At 36.5% G+C, this 23475-nt stretch overlaps 3 protein-coding genes across 5 annotated transcripts; all 3 read left to right on the top strand.

Moving 5' to 3' along the window:
• Positions 1-8054: 8054 nt before the first annotated feature.
• On the top strand, positions 8055-20258 carry LOC110271975 (uncharacterized). 3 transcript variants are annotated; one of them, XM_088501705.1, is made up of 12 exons: positions 8055-8193; positions 10247-10757; positions 12463-12687; positions 12795-13063; positions 13211-13307; positions 13444-13571; positions 13782-13866; positions 13977-14107; positions 17395-17749; positions 17918-18018; positions 18427-18732; positions 18856-20258. In XM_088501705.1, the coding sequence occupies exons 4-11, from the start codon at positions 12961-12963 to the stop codon at positions 18642-18644; spliced, it is 1218 nt and encodes a 405-aa protein (XP_088357831.1). In that variant the 5' UTR covers positions 8055-8193; positions 10247-10757; positions 12463-12687; positions 12795-12960; the 3' UTR covers positions 18645-18732; positions 18856-20258. The 3 variants fall into 3 exon arrangements, with proteins under 3 accessions (XP_088357831.1, XP_088357832.1, XP_088357833.1); XM_088501706.1 differs by lacking the exons at positions 18427-18732; positions 18856-20258 and adding an exon at positions 18295-18339 and having other exon boundaries at positions 17395-17481; positions 17598-18018; XM_088501707.1 differs by lacking the exons at positions 17395-17749; positions 17918-18018; positions 18427-18732; positions 18856-20258 and adding exons at positions 14301-14459; positions 14674-16392 and having other exon boundaries at positions 8056-8193.
• LOC107633160 (uncharacterized) lies at positions 18910-21572 on the top strand. Its single transcript, XM_088503004.1, has 3 exons — positions 18910-19705; positions 19896-20810; positions 21277-21572. The coding sequence occupies exons 1-3, from the start codon at positions 18910-18912 to the stop codon at positions 21570-21572; spliced, it is 2007 nt and encodes a 668-aa protein (XP_088359130.1).
• Positions 21573-21822: 250 nt separating this feature from the next.
• On the top strand, positions 21823-22961 carry LOC107633151 (uncharacterized). Its single transcript, XM_016336789.3, has 2 exons — positions 21823-21936; positions 22035-22961. The coding sequence occupies exons 1-2, from the start codon at positions 21823-21825 to the stop codon at positions 22959-22961; spliced, it is 1041 nt and encodes a 346-aa protein (XP_016192275.1).
• The last annotated feature ends 514 nt before the right edge of the window (positions 22962-23475 follow it).

Below are 23475 nucleotides of genomic sequence, written 5' to 3' on the forward strand. Positions count from 1 at the left end.
AGGTACTGTATTAAGGTCGAAATCAATTGCCATACAAATTACAATGATAAAAATAATTTTTTGCAAAATTTCTTGGCTTATACACTATTGTGCTTGCAATGGTGTTATTCTTGTGATTTTTGAATGACTATGATTGAATTAACATAAAGTATATATTAGGATAGGTTTCATGTTTCATATCTCCAATAATTGATGATAAATATCATAATGGACAAAGAATCAAATGCAATTATTTAATGTAATTGATATTATAATTACCGTTTTTAAATATAATCATTATTAATCTTTATTGTATTTTTAAATATAAAAATCAAATTATAAAAAAGAATATTAAGTATTGATTACAATAGTGCCTAATAAAAAGGGATATAATTTAGTAATTAATATCATTAATAAACAGATTTGATAAGAACGGTGATAAGTAGAATGATAAGAGAGTGGAAAAAAAATAAAACTGTTATTAAATGGTATAAATGAAGTAAATTATGGAAAGTTTTGGCTGATTATGGCTGAAAATAATTAATCAATTAAATAATTAATCAATAATCAATAAAGAGACCAGTTTGTGCCATGGATATTAAAGTCAACAAAGAGACTACATTAAATAAATAGGCTAGAGTAAATGGTCAATATCTTTACAAAGTTAAATAGTCAAATGTTAATAGTTATAGTTAATGGTTAATAGTTATAGTTAATGCTTCCTAACTTATAGTTTGTTTATAATTTATAATTTATAGTTTATATAGTTTATAGTTTATTTATATTATAAAGTTTATAGTATATCATTGACATTATATGTTAATATAATTATAATTATTATATAATTGATTATATCATTTATATCTATTTTATTCCTTTGTTTAATATTAATATGAATTTATTATCTATTTTTATTTATTTATAATTTATATATATATTATATTTACATATATATATTTTATTATCTATTAGTCTATATTATATATTTATATATTCCTATATATTAAAATATTTTATTTATATATTACATATTACATATTATATTTTATATTTTATATTTTATTATATATTAAGATTTAGATATAGAAACCGATAGTTCACTATTAGTTTTATAGTTCACTGTTAGTTTTATTTCCAGCCCCCTTCTATTTAAGAAGATGTTATGGCATTGGCCTGCCACAGCGGACCACATTTCCATCATTTTCCCATTCCTGTCCGTTTATCTCTCTCAAACCAGCCTGTGTGTGTTACAGCTAATCCACGGTTCACATGGACTCTAGCACCGCATCTGGAGGCTCATCATCCTCGGCCACACCAGATCATGCCGTTCACCAACACGGTGGTCTCTGCTGGGGGCTAACCAGCTCCAACATTCTGGTGCTTCCAACAGAGCTGATTTTGAAGATCTTTCCTCTATTTGACGGAAAGACAATTGGAAGAGGCAGATGCATGTCATGTGACTGGTTCAATAGATTGAGCCAGTAGCATCACATGGTGACGCATTTGACAGCCAAAGGAGGAGAGGGGGTGGTCCTCCATTTGGATAATCCCCTCAAGGATATTGATTGTGGCCACCTGTCTCTTTACATATTTGATACTCAGGTGGAGGTTCCGCTGACTGCTCCGTTTGACTGGAAGTGATTTTCGTTGGTTGGGTCAGCCATGGGAAAGGTGTCTGCCAGATTTTCTATCGATGGGCATTCCAGTTCGTTGGTTATATGGAACCCATTTAGTTCTTGGAGGTCTCCCATCACTGATTCAGGGTCTGATTGCTACCACTTTAACCATCGCGATGACTGCTCTGCGTATGCCTTTGTGGGCCTACATGGTTGCGATGACTATAGGATTGTAAGCCTCACCAAATGTCACCTGGCATTTGCAGGGTACAACATAAACGTTTTTTAGTCTGAATCGGGTCATTGGACCCCTTGTGGTTGAACACCGGCTATGGTTGACAGATTGCGCAACAGGTATGCAGTTTTCAATCAGTGTGTTTTTTGGATCAATAGTGAAGGGATGTTTCGGAAGAAACCCGTTTCCATGGTTAGGTATGCAACTCTTGATTGTATATAGAGCGAAATTGATATAGGTGCAAATATGTGTGTTGAGCATCCTGTGTTAATCGGTCACGAAAACGGTGTGGACTTCGTGAGCTATGAGCGGTCCGCCATTAGGTTTGGGGTGCACCTGATTGCCATCAACATTGGAACGTTTGGTCGAAGGGAGTTGGGTCGATCTCCCTTTATTGGTACATTACGGAAACTCCTTGTGGTTTGCTCGGTCTCAACCTCCTTGGAATTAGTCATTTCATCTGTGGCTTTGATCTCTTTAATCCATCATTTCATGCTGCTGTGTCAGAGACGCAATTTCGCGCTATTGGTCTCGGTGATAGAGTTGTTAGATTTGTTGGTCGCATGAGATGGGGAGGCGTTGTTTCCATCAAGAATGTTGTCGGCTTTTCCCTATGTGTGTGATCAATGTCATGTAATATTTTGTGATATGATTTAGATGACTTTCCCTTACCATTATGTTAATGAAGTCGCCAATTGGTGTGGGCAGCTGAAATTGGGTCTTCGTTTTCATGCAGCACCCTGTTTTGTTATGTCTTTGCCTATTCGTGTGACGTTAGAATCTTTTTAGTCTTTTTTTATCTACCTTTACGTTGTTGTAATGCGTTATTTGTTTATTGTGGGATTTTTATCAACCAGTCCTCCTTGCTGTGGTCATAATAATTCACTTTAGACTATGACTTATGTTTAATAAATATCCTCGTGAGTAAAAATCCTCGCCATTCGTAACTTGGTACTCAGAAGACAGACACTCATGAGACAAAATCCTCGCCATTCATAACTTGGTACTCACAAGAATTCTTCCTCCTAATCCCTCCTCCCATAGAAGAGACAAAAAGGGTTGAGTAACAAAGCCAGATGCCATCTATTGTTTTTAAAGAAGTGGGCAATGTTTACGTCGAAGAACTACATGATACATGGTCAGAATTAAAAACTACCAACTCACGATGACTCACCAATTATGCGTCGACACATGTTGACATTAAGGGCAACACCCTCCATTTTGGCTTGAGAAAGAAACACTTGAGCTGCTTCCATATCATCGTTTCTAGGAGAGGTGGGCAACATGGAAAACCGATCAACAAATGGCCTAAATTAATCTTTTATTGGGCCCAAAAGTCGTATCAGATCACTTACTTCCCACTTGCTGTTAACAGAGCTGAGAATGTCATACTGTTTAGGCACAATCCCAATCTTTTCATTTCATATAAAACTTCCAAAGCCCTCTAAAATTGAGTTCCATCAACTCTCCATAATTCTTACAGCGTTTTAAAATTTATTTTATTGAATCAGACAGCAAAATAATGCAACTGCAAAATGAGAGGGAAGCAAAAACAACGGAGTCTTGGCAGTGCTGACTTTAACAGTATATGTTTTCATAAACCCCTTAATTAATGTTAAATTATTTTGAGTACTTTTGTTAATTCAAATTTGTCCATCATAATTTTCCAATACTCATTTGTTGACATATAAACACTATTTCCTTATAGTCTATGTTAGCAAGTTGCAAGATTCCGTTATAATTTGGTTAATAACGGATTTGGTCAACGATATAACGATCTTCTCTTAATATTTTTTATTTAAGTGCTTAGTTGGTGTGCTAATTATTTAAAGTTACCATTTTGCCATTCGTAATTTCAGTTAGTTTTCGTCGGAACTACTCTTCAAATTTCCTTAATCAATGTTGGATCAAATAGGCTTCAGCTTACAACGCGTTGTCAGCAAAGCATTAGCGACTCTGATTTGAATATTTAACTATCCATGCTATGTTTTGAGCCGCATGGAAAAAGAAGCCCATGATGATTAATATGAAAAGGGTTTGGGTCTCAGTATGTTATTTTACAAAGTTTCCTAATTTTATGGGCTTTTGTTCCAACACAATGTTGTTCCGCATTTGGCTAAAGAAGTCCAATCTGATTAAATTTAAAAAAAAAAGGCTGGGGCCTCATATATCATCGACAATGAGAACGAAATACAGAACCTTGACATATATATATATATATATATATATTTAATCGCTTTAAATCATGATCCCCGTTCATTAGGTTGCATCATCTGTGCCTTCTCCCCAACAGCACCAGCCCTCCAAAGCTGTATTCCGTACTACTATCGTGTCACAGCTCCCACCTACAGTGTTTGTCTATATTGCCTCATTTTTCCATTCATGTATCATGTTTCTCCCGGAACTAGGTTTTCTGCCATTTTTCCCAGCTCAACCGCAGGGACCATTAAATGCCCTTAATTTTGTTGACCTGTTTCCCTTTCTTAATGCTGCAATTTGTTCAAACCTATAGGTTCCTGGTGAAAAGACCTTTTCCTACCAGCAATAAGTAAAGCTACACTTCTTCTCCCTGCTGAATATTTAATATCAGATTATTTAACTATAATTTTTTTTGTTTCATTATTTGTTGTTACCCCTTTGGCCATGTTAGATCTTGATTTCCACCGCCTTGATTCGAGCTCATCTATTTGGGTTCCTTAGTTTTGGTATTTATTCAATGGCATTTAATGACGACCTGTATGTACTTTAATTTCTCTTACCCTTTCTCCAAAGAGTGGGATCGTTTTTCCCTTCAAATTTTTCCTACGAGCCAGAGGGTACTACATAGTCATCCCTCAATTTACCCTTATCGCAAGCGAGCAAAGGTGATAAACTCTGGCCCCTATGTCAATGATTTACATTTTTTTTTATTTGTCCTACTGTTCGTATTATTATTTTTTTATTAATGAACCCTCTTGTGTTAGCATCTTATTAATGTATTAAATGTTATTTGCTTTTATATTTAGGCAATAATAACTCATCTATCAGGATCGGTGGGCCCACTTATTTACCTATTCACATGACTGCTTAATTTTATTTAATCATTTGATTATATGCTATTCTCGGTTGGATATTGGGTGGTTTGATGCAATATTTTTAAAATCATTTTATGCTCCTTCCTTAGGTTTTTACTATAAATAACAATCACTATCCACGTTACCTACAGCTATTAAATAACAAAGTAAGAACTATCGTTTTTCCAGCCCCGATATTCCACACCCTGCCCCGCCATTCTCCACCATTCCCTTGTTATCAAGACTTTTTTATTAAACTTTATCATGCCGTCACTTTCTTCTATGATCTACAAGTTTTTTTTTTTCGCATTGGTGGACCATGGGTGAGTTAATAGAGTTCAACTTCTTGAACATTTTTTGTGCATGCACATACGTATAATCTTACTATTTTTTAACATCTTTGGCTTATTCTTTTACCAAACTATGGAAGAATCTATTCCGTACGAAAAATACTTATATGTTTCCTCACATTTTGTACAGCTTGTGTATTTGTCCACCTGCTGAGACTAATAAGAATGGGGATCCAAACCCGGATTTCTATAGGCTTCTATTTCTCGCACTGGACCCTATCGCCGTACCTATTACAACTGCCTTAGTCTGATCTCTTATTTTCATTACGAAATATGCTGATGGGGCTCATGCTTCCCTAGGTTCCAGTGCCTTTTTCATTTATACTGCAGTTATGTCTTGCTGTTTCATTCATTGTGAGCTTCGTGTTATATTATACATTACATATTATATATTATTTACTATATTAAATCTACTATATATACCCCGCATCATCCCACATCCTTTATATATATGCATCTTCAATAGAGAATATCTATCAATATAATTATATGCGTGAAAAAATATGTTTGTACATATACCCATAAATATTCTCTAAATATCTTATCAATTGTGACTAAATTTATGTGCTCACATAAATATTAAAATACATATATATATATACACATTTCATGCACGTTAACTGATGTTTATTTGCTTTGTGTTCTTTCTATGTGTTTCTTAGAGACGAGTTCCAGTTTCCGGACCTTTTTATCGTGCTTTTTTGCCACGAACTAGGTGATTTTATGATGTTCAAAGACAACCATAAAAATGAGTATCGCGTGATATTAGACAAGGTGGGGCACAGCGCCTTTTTCTCCGATGGTTTTCGTTCCATGGTTGCCGCCTATAATATCAGGCACGGGGCTTGGTTAGCGCATACTACCAAGGTGATGGAACTCTATGCATTTCTATAAGAAATCTTGATGGAACCCAGATTATTTATCCAAGGTCACAAAGCAGTAGTATCCCCACGATTCCGAGGCTGATTAATATGGATCAACACGCTGGCGCCGTCTCTCGTGATGTGTTTCGCACTGGTGACGTCATCCCACCATTTGCTCTCCCATATACTCCTCCACCGTCGCCTAAACTGCACAATAGAAATGGGAGTCCTGATTATCAGGCAAACACGCTTGGGTGTCCCATTTATTGTGCATCCACTGCTTCCCGTACAAGTCAGATTATGCGCGCCGACATTCTTTCACTGGTAGCCGCACGGAGTGAATCGATTATGCCAGGTGAGCGCCCCATTTTTTTAAATGCCAATCGACAATTGCAATGGTCAGTCTACATGTCATTATTGCTTTTCTTTTTTGTTTGGGTATGCTCTAATCCCTTTGGTTACATAGTTTTTTGTTTAAGAGGCAACCCCGGCAGCTTCTCTGAGTGGATCCCCCGCTGAAGTTCATTCCGCGGTTGCTGGAAATCAGTCATGCCACCTAGCATGCTTAGTGTCTTTATCATTTGCCTTAACTCATTTTGTCATACAAGAAATGTTACTTCTCCATGGTGACGTTTTTTTTTTCTCCTTAGCTCCATATTTAGTGGTGTCTGCACAGTATAAGTTTATTTACCCGTATGGATACTTATGATGTATGCCACAACTAGCAATCTATCCCAATGATGTATCTTGCCGCATTAGTAATTAGTAATGGATGTCAACTTATTTATGCATATATATATATATATATATATATATATATATTTCCTTATAACTATCAGTTTATATTTATATTGACTTATTTACTTATTTACGTTTATTTCAGTAAAATCAAATCTATATATGCATGTCCACTTATATAAATAGAAATCAAATCTATATATATACATGTCCACGTATGGAAATAGAAATTTATGAACATACATATATATATATATATATATATATATATATATATATATATATATATATAACAAATCATTTCCATATGGATATACGTGTTTTTTTTCAAATGATCGTTATTTATTTATACTGCTATAAGTTTGTGATTTCTTATACATTTATCTTAATCTTATACAGTTATCATAATGTCTTGCATTCAATTTAATTTATATCTATTCGTATATTTATTACATTAATAATTACTCATAATAATTATATTTATTACTATTGTATTACTCTTTTTGGAGCTAAGAATATAACTATATAAGTATATATATAATATATATTTATATATTATTGACTGCTTACCGTCCTTTCAATTACCTTCAGTCATCGCTTTTATATTTAATTTTGTATTTTTATGTATTTGTTCATATTAAATAACAGTCAATGTGTATTGAATTCATATTTCATATATTATTAAATTTATAGTAATATTTAACACTCTAATCTATTAAATTTATTAAATATATACTAACATTCATGACTCTAAACGTATGGGTTACCTTCCAGTAGTTTTATTTTATTGCTTTGTGTTTTCAAAAAATTTTATATTATTTTCATATTCATAACATGCCACTGTCTTTTAGCCCCTAAGCCTACTATTAATTGATAATTTTTTATTTCAAACTTTCTCATTATTCTAATTTTTGTTTTTTTTTTTTTTTGGGATTTGTTATGTTTTACTTTGGGTTCATCTAATTGTGTAGTAGCTTTACCTGTGGTTTCAGTGAAACCTTTTTTGCCTTGATTTTAATGTTAGTTTCCTTTGTTTTTGCAACTAAATTTCTGTCGTGTTTTCTCTTCCATTTTTTATTGTATTCAATGTATGTGTGTATGTATTTTATTGTATTCAACGTATGTATACATTGTGTTCAACGTCTAACTTAACAATCATAAATAATAATTGCAACCTCTTAACCACTGCTATCAGTTAATAAAGGCCCTGTTTTCTTTTGACTTTTCCACCCTCAACTCCTCAGTCCCTTTAACCCACGAAGAAATATAGGCTAACTGGTGTGCGCGGTGGATTTTTTCTTCTTATCTTTTTCGCTTGCTGACCTCTTCTGCCCAGATGTGGATCTTTTTGTTTACACCGTGAGTTCTCCCACCTTTATCTTATGTATTGTGGTTGCAATTACTGTAATAACTCCCGATTAGGCACTGTCTTATCATGTGGTTCGATTGTAAAACAAAACTTTTCCTATTGTTCTGAATTGTTACACAAATTTCCTATTCTACTACATCGTACTCTACCCACAATGTTTTCTTGTTGGTTACCTCGTGGGAACCATTTGTCTATTTGAGATTTTGCTTAATACTATCTTTCAGTTGTTCATGGCATTTTCATCTCCATCTTTGGTTATTGATGATACCCATGGGTTGCCTATTATGGGGGCATAATCATTCTGTTGCTTTAATATATCAGGAGACATGTTGAATATCTGTGCATCGAACACTGGGAGTAAATGTATGGTTTTTTCGGTCGAGCCTTTTTTGGTGCATTTTTCCCTCAAACTTCACATTAACTTCTGCTCCACCAGGTTATCGTTTCATTAAGGATCAAGCATTTGTCGTAACCAACCGTTACTTATTTTTCAAGCCGTCGTCGCTCTTTCGTGCAATGTTTTTCACCAATTTTGTGATGAAATATCCAATGAGGTTAAATTTATTGATATGTCCGGTAACATATTCACTGTGACAGTTCGAAAGACTCCTTTTCTATGTCTAAGTGTTGGCGATTTACGGCAGCTAACGCATGCATACGACATCAAGTCGAGCTGTTGGCTTTTCTTGTGTTATGTTGGAATCACAGTCTTTTTTATCCTTCATGTGAAACACACGCATGCACGTTCTGTGGAGGATCCACTGTCAGAACATGACCTGTGTTATGTCAAAAAAACCCTTGGTGAAATCTGTGCTTTTTCGTGTAACTCTGCCTGCACGGTTGGCCACGACGAGGATTTGTTGCTCTGCGATGAGTTTCACTTAAATCTGGGCTCTCCTCTGGAACCCAACGGCGATACGTACACAATCCAGCTAGCATCTAGCGTGGAAAACAACCTAGCCCTTTGTGTATTTCTGGATTTGTTTATAGCCTCATGGAATCCTCTTGCCATTTCGTATTTTGATTATCGTGCTCTTAGTTCCATGCTGGGTCATTATTCAGTTATGTACCCAGAAATTCTGCCCAGATTGATGCCAATCCGGGATGCCACTGTTGTTAACAAAAAGATATCAAAATATCAAGCGACCGAATATATTCTAGTGAGCTATTCTTGCATGCCTCTTTCTTTTCGTGTCTGATTTCCTCTCGCACTTGAGGTTTAGGTAGCGGCATTATAAGGTAGTGTTGCATCGTATAATCGTTAAACACAAACTGTGTATCCTGCTATTGTTGTCTTCATGTTTTTTTGCTTCACCTCAATGTGGTTTTTTAAGCAACTCAATTTCATCTCCTTTGAAATACTTTTTGTTGCCTTCTTTCTAGACTCTGCCGATCAGTTTCGTCGAGCGGGCTTTTCAGATTAAGCTTGTCCAAGTCGAGGTTGTAGATGAGTCTGGAGTTTCTTACAAGGTTGATGTTCGATCCAAGCCCAGTCGCTCCCGAGAGTGCTATTTTAGAAAGAGATGGAAGCATTTTTGCCACCACCACATGCTTCGATCAGGGAGCATCATAAGGCTAACGATTTTTTCATTAAAGAACTAGCGTGTACATTGTCGTGTATTATGTATTTGATATTTTGTTTACTTATCCAAAAGACTATGTATCATACATCAGCTATGGACATTTGTCCTTGGTATTTCTGATCCCAATTAGGATCTTAGTTTATCAACATTGACGCCCGGTTCATCAACAAAGATGTCTTTTGGCATACTTGCAAAAATTGTTCTCATCCATCTTAAAATCCCAATTTCTTTTTAAATTAACTTTATTTATAATTATTACATAACCAGTCACATGTTTGTAGAATTTAAAGACAATTTTCTACCATGACTACAACCAAAAGGGGGAAACTTATTCCCTGTTATTCAACATTGGCTTTTGGTTGGCACAGATCTTAATCGTTCATTTATAAGCTACATTTATGTTGTTGTATTCCACCCAGATTACGTTGGTTTATTGAGAATTCTATTCTTTCAATTGCAGGTGACCAAAACTCGTAGTGCACTCAATTCACTTTTTTTTTCTTGCGTCTCAAGATAGTCCGACTCAGTCCGGCCTACAACACGACTACCCAACCCGAATTGGTCACCCCCCATAACCCACATTACCCAAAACTAAGAATCTGCTAACTATTTGAATTAAGCATCCTAACGACTTATGCGTCTCTCCCTCTCACCATTGCATGTTTCTGTGATTACTGATTATTGAACCTCGTCATAAACAACGCTGCTCACTCCTCTATTCAACATTGTGTTCGAGATTGGAAGGCTTATAAACAGCTGATCTGTTGAAGGAGATTCCCACGTTCCCTGTGGTTGTTCATGAGGTGATGAATGAAACTATTGCTGCTGTTGTGGCACTCATTCGGCAACAATGGATGAAGACGGGAGGTGCTGCTTGGGTGATCGACGATGAAAAGAAACGCCGCTGCTACTGAGGACAAGGCCACTGCTGCTGTTTCATACCTGAATGCATTATACTCCTCAATTGTAAGGTACCGAGGTCCTGTTTTATTATACATGAATTTTTTGTTCATCCTCAAACTTTAAGCAACTTGAAATTCACTCCTGATGATTTTATGGATTTCTGCACGTGGTTGAGTGTTCCGTTTATTGGGTCATCCTTTTTTCCTGTGCACCGGTTGCGTCGGCCACATGCCACAACCTTTTTTTTTGCTGGTCTTGGGCTTCGCCCTCCAAGCAACCCAAACCTGATAACCCTCCCAATTCAAACCCAGCTCCCCATCTTTACTTGGCAGTATGACTACCTTCATAACTTAATTCATGCAGTCATTTAAAGTACTCTACCCTTGACCAAAAAAAAAATTAATACTCTTACCGAATTCTAGATGAGCCTCCTTTCTCAACCAATTATAAATCATAAATCAGAAAATCTTATTTTATATCATATCTACATTTATGTTTTCAAAAAAAAAAAAGAAAAAAATTATATATATATATATATATATATATATATATATATATATATATATTATTTCCTAATTTCTATTTTACTCATGACTTATATTACTTATATTATATTTTGTCTATTGCTTATCTAATCTTGCATTTTCTATTTATACATTTTCAACTGATATACAGTCATATATATCTATGTATTTATTTCTTTATAATTTAGGTTTTATATCTATATCTATGTTATATCTATGTTATCTATATCTATGTATCTATATATCTATCTATGTTATCTATATATCTATCATTTATTGTCATTTATTTATCATTTATTTATCATACCTATTTATCATTTATCATATTTATCGTGTTACAATTTTGTTATATGTAATGTTAATATTTGTCAAAGCAAGGACGCTTTTGTGCAGTCAAAGTAAATTATAAAAATCAAATTACCCATAAGCCAGGTTCCCAACGATTTCTTCCAATGGTGCAACTACTTTGTTCTCGTGATCAAACAATGTGTTAGGCCAGCTCCCTCATGATAGGGTAGATGCCCTTTCTTTAATGCCTTTCCCTCCATCCCTATAAATAATCCACAGCCATGCATGAACTAGCCACAACTTCTTCATCTATTACTCTTATACTCTTATACTGGTCAGTTTATCATTCTAATTTGCTTGTGCCTTGTGTGTTTCTTGCTGCGATACACACGTTTGTAGTACCGTGTGCTTTAACTTGCAATAACCTCTGCTTTAATACGTCCTCCTTATCTTTATGTATATTTTTTACCGTCGTTTAATTAAACATCTTAGATCTTAGATTTAAGATTTTAGATTTTATATTTACATTTTACGTTTCAGATTTTACCGCTTTATTTCCCTAATCTAATCATATCTCGAATATATTTAAATGTATGTATGTTTTTTTTCTTTATTTACTCTTTTTTAAAATTTGTTCGTATGTTTCTTCACCTATTTACTTGCATATATGTTTTAATATATATTACCTTCAACATATACATATACGAAAATTGATATCTATTACGTTTAACGTATGTACATGTAAACATGTATATGCATATTAATGCATAGTAAGCCATACATATACTTATTCATATTATTATATTAATCTCCTTCTTTTTACCATAAGATGACGCCTATTTAATTGATATTTAGTTTATTTATTTATCATATTCAGATTATAACACATGTTTTTCTATGTTTAATATTACTTTAAATTGACGACCAGCGCCTTCAGTTGATTACTTGATATCTGTTACAGGTTGACCAATGTTATATAAGGTTGTTGTGTTATTATCTTGATGCAAGTTGTATCATGGTGGACATCGCGTGTATCGAACCGACTTTTGATGACGTTAAAGACATCTCACCCATTTCTGACAAGAACTAGAGTATTAAAGTCAGGATTTTAGGTCTGCGGAAGGTACCCTCATATGAAAAAAGGAATTCGAATCCTTCCATGGAGTTAGTTGTTATCGACGAAGAGGTGTGTGTTTATATTAGTTTTTTCTATGTTCATTACGTTGTTGCTTTTACATTTAGTCTTTCAGCTGGTCTTCTTCTAACTATCTATATTTTCCTCTTCTTTTTCAGGGATCTCGGATTCATTATTTGATACGTTCATATCACCACCGTCTTTTTCAGCCAATTATTGAGGAGGGGAAGGTATATGTGATTTCTAATTTTACAGCCGACGCCAATACGTTGAAATTCAAACCTACTAAGCATGACATGAGGATCATATTTTAAGAGAGACACCATGGTTTCTTGTGTGGAGGATACAAATATCCCTGTTGAGTCTTTTGAGTTTATACCCACCAAGGGTATTATATCTTCTGTCAGAGATGACATATTCCTTATTGGTATGTACATATATCTATTGGCTTTGTCAACGACAGTTATGTCGTGTAACAAGTCCGCATACAATTTACCGAACCATCTAATATTCTGTGCTGCTGCTCCAAGTTTTGGTTTGCCTGACCATGTGCCATTTTTTGTATATTGACTAGATTTCATTGGTGTCCTGTGTGCAAAGAGTGATTTGATTCTCTTTGAAAAAAAGGCCCAAAAATCGCACTACATGAAGATCGAACTCGATGATCTCAGGTTTCCTTTTCTCTCTATGCTATCACCTACAGATAGTTATACATGTAACTGCCCAAATTATGCGTATCGCTGATATTGCACATCTTTATTTCATTGTTGTATGTCAATCATGATTGTATTGCGTGTGGATCCCAAGTGGGAGTGAGAAGCTATCATGTACATTATGGGAGAATTATGCTTCTGAATTTGGCTCCCTTCTTAACGCTAACAAGTCTACTAAATATATAATAGTGCTCCAATTTGCAAAGATGAAGTTCTTCAATGGTAACCTTTTTTATATCAGCAAATATTTATTCAATCCACTGTGTGTGCCATGGCTTTTTATTTTTTCATGTGTCAAGTTTTACTCCAATAGACATCCTGCTACCACGTAATTATTAATAGCACCACGGTTTATGTTTCATATCCTATCTTGTGAGAGTTTTTGTTTTTCTCTATAACCTACTACTTATCCAATTACCAGATTTGTTTTAGGAGTTATGACTATCACCAACACAAACTTCAAAACAAAGATACTGGTGAATGCTGATCTTGAGGTGGTTAAGAAGTTCTGTCAAAAGTACATCTCCTTTACACAGCATTTCATTTTGTTCGCTTCGGTTTTAAAACCCTTCAAGCAAATTAGACTGATTTGGCATCTTACTTTGTTAACCTTATTTGTTCCTGAAGGCTCATTGGACTTGGCCACAAGCAGACAACCAACTTAAAGGTCATTGGGTGTGTAGTCAGGCCCTTTCCATTTGAAGATTTTCACGTTTACACGATATGCATCAATTTCTCATATCAAGGATACCATCAAGGTGTGTTTATTTGACTTCGTGCGTATCTAAAAAAAATGAACCTTATCTTCTATGTCCTTAGTTGGCCTATATGACCAATACTTTATTATATTTGGTGCAAGTTTTACACACCGAAACAACCATATATGGAGTCATTTCAACCACATCCTTCTGCATATACTTTTCATTATTTATTCCCATTTTTTGGCTGTAGAAATCATCCTATGTCACCTGTGGTACTATCGTTGACGTAGATAAGAATCATGCACGGTGGTATAAAGGCATGCAAGCGTTGCACCCAAGGTCTTGAGGCACTAACAGACCAATTTTATTGCACTAAATGCCATGTTTACGCGACTTCTTTTCTTCCAAGGTCCGTCGTGGAACTAACTCGTGAATTGCATTTCTCTGTCGTGTGGCATAAAGAAACGACTGCTTCCATTTTTTCATGATTAACATTATAGTTTCTGAATCAAAGGGTTGTATTTGGCATCAGGTGCATTTAACGAGTAGTGTGTTGCGTTAGCCTACTCATAACCATGTTCTGTTATACTCACTATATCCTTGTGACAACTGTGTCATCACAGGTTCTGTATTCAAGTGCGTGTCCTTGATGATACAAATACAGCAACTTTTGTGCTGTTTGAAAATGTTGCCTCTAAGTTCCTCGGTTTCCCTGCCGCTGACCTCCGCTGCGAAGCGGTCACTAAGGTGGATGCCCTGCATCTTTTTTTCTTAGAATTCCTTATTATGTTGCCTGTTAAGGAATAAAGTTATTATTATTTCAAGTGAATGGTTATGGCATGGATGAGTTTCCTCAAGAACTAAATGCACTTGTGGGAAAGACTCTCCTATTCAAGCTGACCGCTAGGCTGGACAGCATAACCAAATTTCAATCATGCGTGATCATGGTTTCCAGGATATGTTCTGATCCTGAAATTATCACCGCTTTTGCTTCTCAAAATTGCGTCAATCTGGTTAGCATGTCCGATTTATTTGATCTTCTGTTCGTGATTTCCCGTGAAAAACATTCTTTTCACTTTAATGGGTTTCGTCAACCATTTAATTGCTGACCGTTTTTCCCTCTTAGCCTGGATCGCAGAAGCTAGCAGCAACTCTTGCAGCTTCCGTCCGCGTTTCCGATGATCTGGACGAGATCGGCGGGGTTGTTGTCTCGACCACCCCCTTAAACTCAAGGGATGCTACTCCATGTGCCGTTGAGGATGCATCCATGGTCACCCACACTCCTATGAAATGGATTTGTGTCAAATCTATTGACGGCGGCTCCTCCCATGTTCCATCCACAGCATCAAGAAATCTGCTTCCTACATTTGACAAGAATATCACTAAGGAGCATACTGATCCAAGTGGCATGGACATTTGAGTCCATCGTATCTTGCTACAATATGAAGCTCTATTAAATAAAGATAGTTCTCAATCCTTGGCGTTGAATAAAGAGCTTTGCCCTTTTATTTTTTCGTTCCTTGTATGATGCCACTACACCTTTCGCTTGATGGAAGCGTGTCTATTGCTTTTTATTATGTTTTATTGTGTTTTATTTAATCTTATTTAGAGTAATGCTTTCGGGTCTCTGTATGAACTTTCACCACAATTCGTGGAAAACTAACTCATATCAACTCAGACTAGCTATCTGTTTAACGTTATCGCTGCTTGAGCCGTGTTGGCCTATAATATTAATAGTTGACATCTATTGTGTGTTATACATGGTCGCATTTTTCATGAATCGTGTTGTCTCGGAGGGTTTTTATCCTTGTGAAACAGAGCTTTATCCACTGCGATTAAAATTCAATTAGCTGCCGGTCCGGTGTTAGCGCCTCATATTTGTGCAGCGGCGTGTTCTTTTAGAACTAGTTTTCCCGATGTGCGTTATTAAAGGAGACCGGTTGAGTGCTCTTGCTCATCGTCACACCGTTGTAATTCGTTGCTACTATTGCTATCACAGTCTTCTATTTGCCATCTTGCTCCATATATTATGGCTGCAAAAAAAAGTTACATCAACTATCTCATTAAGAATGAAGACTAGCTATTCCGTGATCCTAAGGAAACTCAATTCTGTCATTAAGAATTTAGGCTTCCCTATACCGTGATCCTATAAACATCTCTCAATTTGACCCATGATCCGTTCGATCTGTCTATCTTGATTAACATTTCGCATAATTCTTCCAAATTTCTCCCTTTTTAATGTATTGGTCAAGTTTTTCTTTGTTTCAGTTGAACTGTGCTTGCTCCCAGGTAACAGTCGCAGAGAAAATTTCATCTGCCATATGCATCGTGTTATTTGGACGGACTTCTTTCAGTAATGCTTTCTTTGTTTGATATGGTTTTCCATTTTATACGCAATATGTCTACTGTTATTTTCCAACCTTATCGTCTATTTTGTCGCTTTAGCATCCCAGATCTGCTTTGTCATTGCTCTTTGCTATATAACATTTTATCTTCGCCATCCACACAATGGAAAATAACCCGGTTGCTCTTTATTCGCTAATCGAATACAATTCCTCATAAGTCATGCAAATTTTTTTTAAAGATACCCCTGTAGCCCACAACCCTGCCCGTCAAACACTTAAATTCAACCCAAATCAATTTATATCGACCAATGCTCCGGGTTTTATATTTGGGCCTTCAATCATGATGTCAACCCACCAAGAATTCAGGTCCCTTTACCCCAAAAGTTAACAAAAAAAAGCCCAATCAATAAGTCATGTGCAACGACCACTGCTATCCAGCCTAACGTTTGCTTTGACCAGGTTCAACCGTTACTGTAAACCTGTTCTAACATTTGGTTCTCACTCCCCTGCTGCCTTTGCTGACTTCGTCCTCTGCGTGCAGGCTTAGTCGCCATACATGATTGACTGGCCCGAACCGCTGACCTGATTGACCTGTTCGTCTCCAATCTTCAATCTTTTTTCCCTGCTTCGCCCTGTTGGTCACCCTTTCCCTGCTCGCTTCCGGTGGCGTGTGCAGATGGACGATCATGCCAAGCTCACGAGGCAGCGCCGCAAGGCTTCTCTTAGCAAGCAAAGGGGCCAATTGCAACCTTATCTCCGTTCAGACTATCGGGAAAATAGTTCATTCGCGACTTCTCCTTCTCATCTGATATCAGTTTTTTTCTTACTGCATAATGCGCCACTGTGTTTATGCATATAAACGATTGTCTTTTAATGGCCCGGAAGATCCTGCCTCTTTTAGTGTCTTCTATCTGGAAGTATCTGTTGTTGATTTTGTACAGATTCATTTATAATTCCTTGCTCGGTTTATTTTTCCTTATGTTTAATGTTTCCTCGCAGAGAATCCAAACATTCAAACTCACGTCCTGCCCCGAACGACACTGCCTCCACCGGTCGTCCTGACAGCACCGGCTGATACCCTTGCAGGTGATGTCACCTTGGTCTTTTATCTTCTTCGCTATCTATTAATGACCGCTAAGCGTATCGCTATCGGTTCTATGTTGGCATCGTTGATCGCATTTACCAATGTCCTTATGTCACAGGCTCATCTTCGTGCAACATATCTCACACGAGGGGCAATCCGAAGCATGCCAAAAGACATCAAATGTCAGCTATGTTCTGCAGTTTTACTTTGTTCGACGTGCTCGGTGGGATTACTTGGTTCAACTTCCTCAAAACCCCCCCTCATCAGAGGGTTCGGTGTTAGTGTAGATGTACATCGAAACAATTTGTTTGTTTGTATCCATATGCATGTGGGTTGACTGCTTTTCGGCTGGGGTTGTTTCGCACGGATATTGGACTTATTTAATTTGGCTCTATCGTCTATCAATTACTGCTTACTCATTGGCATGAAAACTCGCAGGTATGGCTCCCACTTATCTTTATCTCAGCTGAGTCATGCTCATTTGCCCCACGCCACCGCTTCGGGAGTGCATGTATTTGTTGCGTCCACTACTGAACAAGGTCGGTACTTTTAACCATATTATGTCTGGGTCAATGCTATGGTTACTTTTATTGTGCTGGCTCAACAACAGACGTCATGTGCATCCCTCAAAATATTAATATATTAGGCAAAACTGAAAAAAAATCCAAGTTAAACTGCTTTGTTTTCTTACCTTTTTTAGTGGATTATGCATGGATCCTTTCACATCATTGCACTCCTCTTATTTTTTCCCCGTCTTGTGTCATGCATGCATAACTTTGCTCATTTGATATCTCCTCAATTATTTGATTGGGTAGATGTTTGGTCAATTCGGCTTCCTCGACAAAAATGTTTTTTCTGTGGGGCCAATATGTAGACTGAGGAGTGCCTTTCGAAAATTGGTCCGAATAACACTATGATGTTTGGTCTTTGTTGCATGAGTGGCAAAGTTACTTTGCCTTTGTTGCCAGTACCACCTCCACTATTGATGTTGCTGTTGGATGGTTGTGATGAAGTATCTATGCACTATCAGAAACATATTAGGTCTTTCATCGATATGTTTTCGTTCACATCCATGGCGGGAAAGATACTGTACACAATTAACAAGGGAGCGCCCCTCCCGTGTTTGTTATCAATGGCCAGAATTATCATTCCATTGGGAGTTTGATGCCACACCCATCTTGCAAGCCAAAGTTTGCACAGTTATATTTTTATGATACTGAGAATGAGGTTTAAAACCGAATTGATGCAATTAGGTGAGTTGTTTTTTTTTTAAATCCCGTTTGAACCTTTTTGCTCAAATTTTGGTTTGTTCGCTGTTTATGACATGCTCACATGGGTTGTTATGTTTGTTGTACTTTTTTTCCCTTTTTTTGTAGGCACGTTAACTAGCAAACTTTGATTGATAAAAAATTGTTACTGACCTCAGAGACATGCTTGATTCCCATAATTCACTTGCTAAGGTGTTTCGGTATGCTGCTGAAAGATTTGCTCAGGATTCAACGACTCCACTTCGAGTTCGTCTTATTAAGAAGAGGGATACCAACAGTAGAAGATACAATCTACCATCAACATCTGAAGTTGCAGCCTTTATTTTCGGTGATTTCGATCAAGAAAACCTTGCAAGAGATGTTATTATCGAAACACATTCAAACCTGTTGAAACGAATTGATGTTAATCACCCTCAGTATCTAGCTCTTCAATACCTCTTGCTATTTCCATACGAAGAAGATGGTTTCAGGAACGACATTTTAATTTCTGAAGAAATATCTAATCAAAATATATATAAAAAGGAAACCATTAGCATGAGGGAATTTTTTTCTTATCGCCTTCAGATGAGATCTCATGAGTCGCAAGTTATTCTAATATCAAGAAGTTTGTTCCAGCAGTTTTTAGTGGATAGTTACACCATGGTAGAGGCTGAAAGATTGCAGTATCATAGGCACCACCAGAACAAGTTTCGCTCCCATCAATTGCAAGGGCTTCATGAGTGTCTTATTCAGGGTGAAACTCAAGCTGCTAAAACTGGCAAACGGGTTTTCTTGCCATCTTCATTTGTTGGTGGTCCTCGATACAGGTATAACAATTGCAAAGATGCTTTTTCCATATGTAGGTATGTCAGCTATCCGAGTTATTTAATTACAATCACATGCAACCCTGAGTGGAACGAGGTTAAAGATTGTGTTGCCAGTTACGCTCTAAAGCCAAGTGACAGGCCAGACATCATATGTAGTGTCTTTAAGATCAAGCTAAACAAATTACTAAAAGACTTTAAAAAATGGATCCATATTTAGAAAGCCAAAAGAAAGTAAGCATTATTTATTTTGTTTTTTCCAAATTGGTACTGTTCGATTGGTTTTCTCCTTTTGTTGTTTGGCCCCTAACTTAGTGTGCTTTTGTTTTATTTCCTGCATTTTAGTTGTCTATATAGTTGAATTTCAAAAGCGTGGCCTTCCCCACTATCACATTTTGTTGTTTATTCAACCAAATCAAAATCCACAATCCTCCACCCATATTGATCAACATATCTCAGCTGAGATTCCTGACGAACACGTTCAACCGAAGCTCCACAAATTAGTTCAGAAGTTCATAGTTCATGGACCATGTCAAGTGGTTAATACTAGCAGCCCATGCATGGTGAACGAAAAGTGTTCCAAATTTTATCCACTCGCCTTCCGTGAGACAACAGTTATAGTCAATGCAAGCTTCCCGAAGTATAAACGCCCGGATAACGGCCGTTTCATCCGTAAGAAAAATGTCGATCTTGACAATCGATTCATTGTTCCCTACAATGCAATGTTAATTCTCAAGTATGGTTGTCACATAAATGTTGAGTATACTTGCCAAACATCTGCTATAAAGTATTTGTTTAAGTATGTTCACAAAGGTAACGACCGTGTAACCGCTTCGTTTTTTTTATCCCATGATGCAGATGATTCGGCTGTCTTCGTGGATGAAATTCAAAATTACTATGATTGTCGTTATATCTCTGCGTGTGAGGCTTTTTGGAGGCTGTTCGGTTTCGAGATTCAATTCAAACAACCTAGCATCATTCGCCTGCCATTCCATCTGCCAAATGAACAGCATGTGCTACACCAAGATCATCAGCTAATTGAAAATGTCATAGACAATGCTGCTGCAAAAGATAGTATGTTTATTGGATGGATGAGAGCTAACAAGGAATTTGATATTGCCCATAACCTCACTTTCGTGGATATGCCAACATATTTTGTTTGGAATAAGCAGGGACATATATGGAAGCCTCGGAAACAGGGTCATGTCATCGGTCGTCTTACCCATATTCCTCAGTCCCATGGAAAGGAGTATTATCTTCGTCTGTTGTTGAATTACCAAAAGGGGTGTGAATCTTTTGCAGATATCTGATCAGTAAAAGGTGTTATATACGACACATACAAAGAAGCCTGTTATGCCCTCGGGTTATTGCAAGATGACAAGGAATTCATTGATGCTATTAATGAAGCTAGCTCTTGGGCGTCACCTTCTTATATCAGGAGATTGTTTGCAATGCTTTTAATGTCGAACAATATTGCTTGCCCCCAAGTTGTTTGGGAGCAGTGTTGGCAACATTGTGCAGAAAACATGATTTCTGACTACAGGCAGATTCCAAGTTCTTTCTGAATTTCTTTATGCATTTGTCTCTCAGTTCTGCAACATTAACACTTCATCGTTATAAATCCTCTTTGCTTTAACCAAGTTTAGTTATATTTCTTAAGAATTAACTTATATAACAATAAAAAAACATTTTCTGACGCCCTGAATTTTTTCACATGTGGCTTTAGGTGTTGATATCTCCGTTCTTGAACTGAAATCTTCCATGCTCGCCCAAGTTGAACAGTTGTTGCAAACAAATGGTCAGACCTTAAAAGAATTTGCTGATATGTCATTTCCAGATCCATTGGATTCTATTGAACCTTATGACACAGTATTCTTTGATGAGCTCAATTTCAATAGAACTGATCTAGCAACCATTTCAGCCGATCTGGTTTCCCACTTGAATCGTCCACAGCGTGTTGCATACGACACAATCTCCAACGCAGTTAGCAGTACCATGGGTGGATTTTTTTTTTGTTTATAGATATGGTGGAACTGGGAAGACTTTTCTTTGGAATGCGCTTTCTGCTTCCATAAGGTCGAAAGGTCAAATTGTCCTCAACATTGCATCCAGCGGCATTGCATCGTTATTGTTACCAAGTGTCAGAACTGCCCATTCATGGTTTAAAGTTCCGCTTAGTGTCAACCAAGATTCTGTCTGTAACATAAAACAAGACACATCGTTGGCACGTCTTATTTCAGCTGCAAAATTAATCATATGGGACGAGGCACCTATGCTAAACAAATACTGCTACGAAGCACTCGACAAGTGCTTCAAGGATATTCTTCGTTTTAGCAATGCGTTTAAGCCTAATGCTCCTTTTGGTGGAAAAGTTGTGTTCTTGGAGGTGATTTCTGTCAGATATTGTATGTGATTCCTTGTGGTTCTCGGGAGGATATTGTTCACGCGTGTATTAATTCGTCGTATTTGTGGCACTCCTACCAGGTGTTGAGGTTGACCGAAAACATGAGGTTGCGTGGCTGTTCACAGGATATCCGCGATGTTGAGTTAAAGAAGTTTGCTGACTGGATCCTTAACTTAGGTGACGGGTTATTGGGAGACAGTTCCGATGGTGAGTCGGTGATTAGGATACCGGAGAAGTTGCTATTTAATTTTGAGTCCCCATCTCTTCACGACTTGGTGTTGTTTGTTTATCCAGATATCTTACTTCATATTTCCAGCGCCGACTACTTTAAGGACAAGAGTATATTAGCACCAACACTTGATGTGGTGACCGAAGTTAACAATCATGTCATGTCTTTGCTTCTTGGCAATGAACGGGTTTATTTGAGTTCTGATACACTGTTGAATGAAGACGGTCACTTAGAATCCGAATTGTACACAATGAGCACAGAGTCTTTGAATGCATTGAATTGTTCTGGTATTCCACAACACAAGTTAGTGCTTAAGATTGGTGTGCCAGTCATGCTTCTTCGCAATATTGACCAATCTAATGGATTGTGCAACGGCACATGGATGCAAGTTAGGCGACTTGGTGATCATGTTATTGAATGCGTCATCTTAGCAGGGCGAAACGTTTGTAAGGTTGTTTTAATTCCAAGGATGAACATGATCCCCAACAATGAAACCTTACTTATCAGGTTTATCCGAAGGCAGTTTCCAATTATGCTTTGTTTTGCAATGGCAATAAACAAGTCCCAAGGACAGACACTCTCAACTGTTGGTGTGTATCTTTCAAGGCCCGTTTTCACACATGATCAGCTTTGTGTTGCACTTTTCCGAGTCAACAGTATGTCTGGTCTCAAGATCTTGATTATTGATTCCAATGGAACCGCATCAAATCATACTCTTAATATTGTGTACAGGAAAGTCTTTGTCAATTTATTTTCTCCCCTTCAGTCATTACTGTGATATTCAAGTTGGCTGATGCAATGTTCCCATACTTAGCACGGATCTTAAAACTAGTATACCATAGAGTTAGAGAATACCTATCTGCACTACGTTAATAACCCTGTTAAATGGAAAGAAAATAAAAAAGAATAGATAAACACTAATTAATTATATGATAGTTACATATGCAAATTGGCCTAGGATCGGACTAATAATGCAAATTATGAGCAAGACAACTTTATATAATAATAGGAATGAATCAATAAACCTATTATGTGGCAAATCATAAGAAATAAAGACGATAACCGAAAGATCAAGTAACAAGAATGTTTTTTTAAATAAAATAATAAATAAATTCTTAAAAATTTATATTTTGAATAAATTAGTTCTTAAAAAAGAATAAATACTAATAAAATCTTCTAAAATAATAGACGTAAATAAATTAGTTTAAATTAAAATTTTTAAATTTAATTATAAGAGACTAATATATCTAAAATATAAATTCTCCAAAATTTAGTTATCAATTTTTTTTTTT

Source organism: Arachis ipaensis, chromosome B1, assembly GCF_059453495.1.
Source record: "Arachis ipaensis isolate K30076 ecotype BB chromosome B1, ASM5945349v1, whole genome shotgun sequence".
Lineage (NCBI taxonomy): Eukaryota > Viridiplantae > Streptophyta > Magnoliopsida > Fabales > Fabaceae > Arachis > Arachis ipaensis.